The sequence below is a fragment of the Fusarium graminearum genome, chromosome 1, assembly GCF_000240135.3.
Source record: "Fusarium graminearum PH-1 chromosome 1, whole genome shotgun sequence".
Lineage (NCBI taxonomy): Eukaryota > Fungi > Ascomycota > Sordariomycetes > Hypocreales > Nectriaceae > Fusarium > Fusarium graminearum.
Genome location: NC_026474.1, coordinates 5,087,832 through 5,089,338, shown reverse-complemented (window position 1 = coordinate 5,089,338; position 1,507 = coordinate 5,087,832). Strand labels below are relative to the sequence as shown.

Genomic DNA, 1,507 nt, shown 5'->3' with positions numbered 1-1,507 from the left:
ATGAAAGTCGCTCTGTTTACTTACAATTGATGTTATGCGAAGCACCAAGGTTCTTAGTTAAGCTTCTCATTTGCATTGAAGTTACCCTAGAGCTGAGACGAGATGTGTCGCAAGTGTGGCAACCAATTAAAACAGTGCATCGTATAAGGGTGCATTGTGGCGAGTGGGTCAACGTCATCAGCTTCGTGTAGGCTAATTGACCCCTCGCGCCTCAGTCGACATTAGTATCACGAGCAAGGCCAGGCTGAAGCGAAATCCCCCAATTTCCCTCGACATTGCCTATATTTTAGCCAAGCTCAATCAAATTTCGTCTATATAATCGTGAGATTTCGAGCTCCAACTCAAGCCGTACCAAAGAGAAGTGCGATCACGATGTCAGCCCCTGGAGAAACGGTATAGTACTCCCATCAGGAGCCGTCTTAGTACGACTGCGACCAGAGGACAAACGCTGACATCCCTTTTCGATGAAGAACAAGGCCACCGCCGAGAGTGGCCCTGAGTCGCCTACTACTGCCCGACCTTTTGAACTCGACGATGACGATGTTCAGGAATCAGGTGTCCTAGGAGGTGACGAAGAAAACACCACGACTACTGCTGCTGCGACAAACACCTCCCAGGCTCAGACTCCTGCCCAGGCCCAAGCGCAGGCACCGACTTCAACAAACGAGGCAGCGCCTCCTAAGCCTCCCAGACCTGTCTCTGAAACTCAGCAGAATGAGACTATACTCAAGGAAGCCTTCCCCAGCGTAGAGTTGAGTGTCATCAAGGCTGTGCTGAGAGCCAGTGGTGGTCGCGTTGAGCCTGCATTTAACGCTTTGCTGGGTTCGTTCCATGAAGCCATACCGTCAAGACACAGCAGACTAATATGCGCATAGAGTTGACTGACCCCGATGCTGCTCAAAACGAACCTGCCGATGTCCCACCTCCTCAGCCCCCTAGGCCCCAGAACCGATCCCAGATGTCGCAAATGGAGGCAGATGAACTATATGCGCGCCAGCTCGCGGAACACTATGACAATGTCGGTGCCTACGAGAACCGAACTGCCAACCGTGGAGCCAACGACGGACGACAAAGACAGGCCCAACAAGGTCCGGAATGGGGCGACGATCGTGAACACAGCTTCCTCGACGACGACCTTCCTGTCATTCGTGAAAACCTTCGAAAGGGGTTCTTTGAGACTCAGGAGAAGGTTAACGGGTGGATCACAAACCTGAAGAAGAAGATTGAAGAGAACTTCGATGAAAGCGAGGAGCAGACACAAAGACAAGGACAGCCCTTCCGTCGCCCCGGAGAGTCCAGCCGCCGGAGTGGCGATTATGAACGATATGATGCGGATCCCCAAGTGCTCAGCGATGACTTCGCTGGCATGAAGTTCTCATCTGATGGAAGTGAGTATCACAAACACAATGCGCCAAAGCAAGTATTGACGATTTTAGCTCCCATGAACCGGCCCATGGCCAACACTGGCACGTACAAGCCTCCGCCACCATCAACTTCACCCAAGCCC

At 52.3% G+C, this 1,507-nt stretch overlaps 1 protein-coding gene across 1 annotated transcript; it reads left to right on the top strand.

The window, feature by feature from the left end:
- Positions 1 to 464: 464 nt before the first annotated feature.
- FGSG_11964 (uncharacterized protein) lies at positions 465 to 885 on the top strand (the record flags this gene model as incomplete). The annotated part of the gene is made up of 2 exons (XM_011319053.1): positions 465 to 822; positions 878 to 885. The coding sequence occupies 2 exons, from the start codon at positions 465 to 467 to the stop codon at positions 883 to 885; spliced, it is 366 nt and encodes a 121-aa protein (XP_011317355.1).
- Between the last annotated feature and the right edge of the window lie 622 nt (positions 886 to 1,507).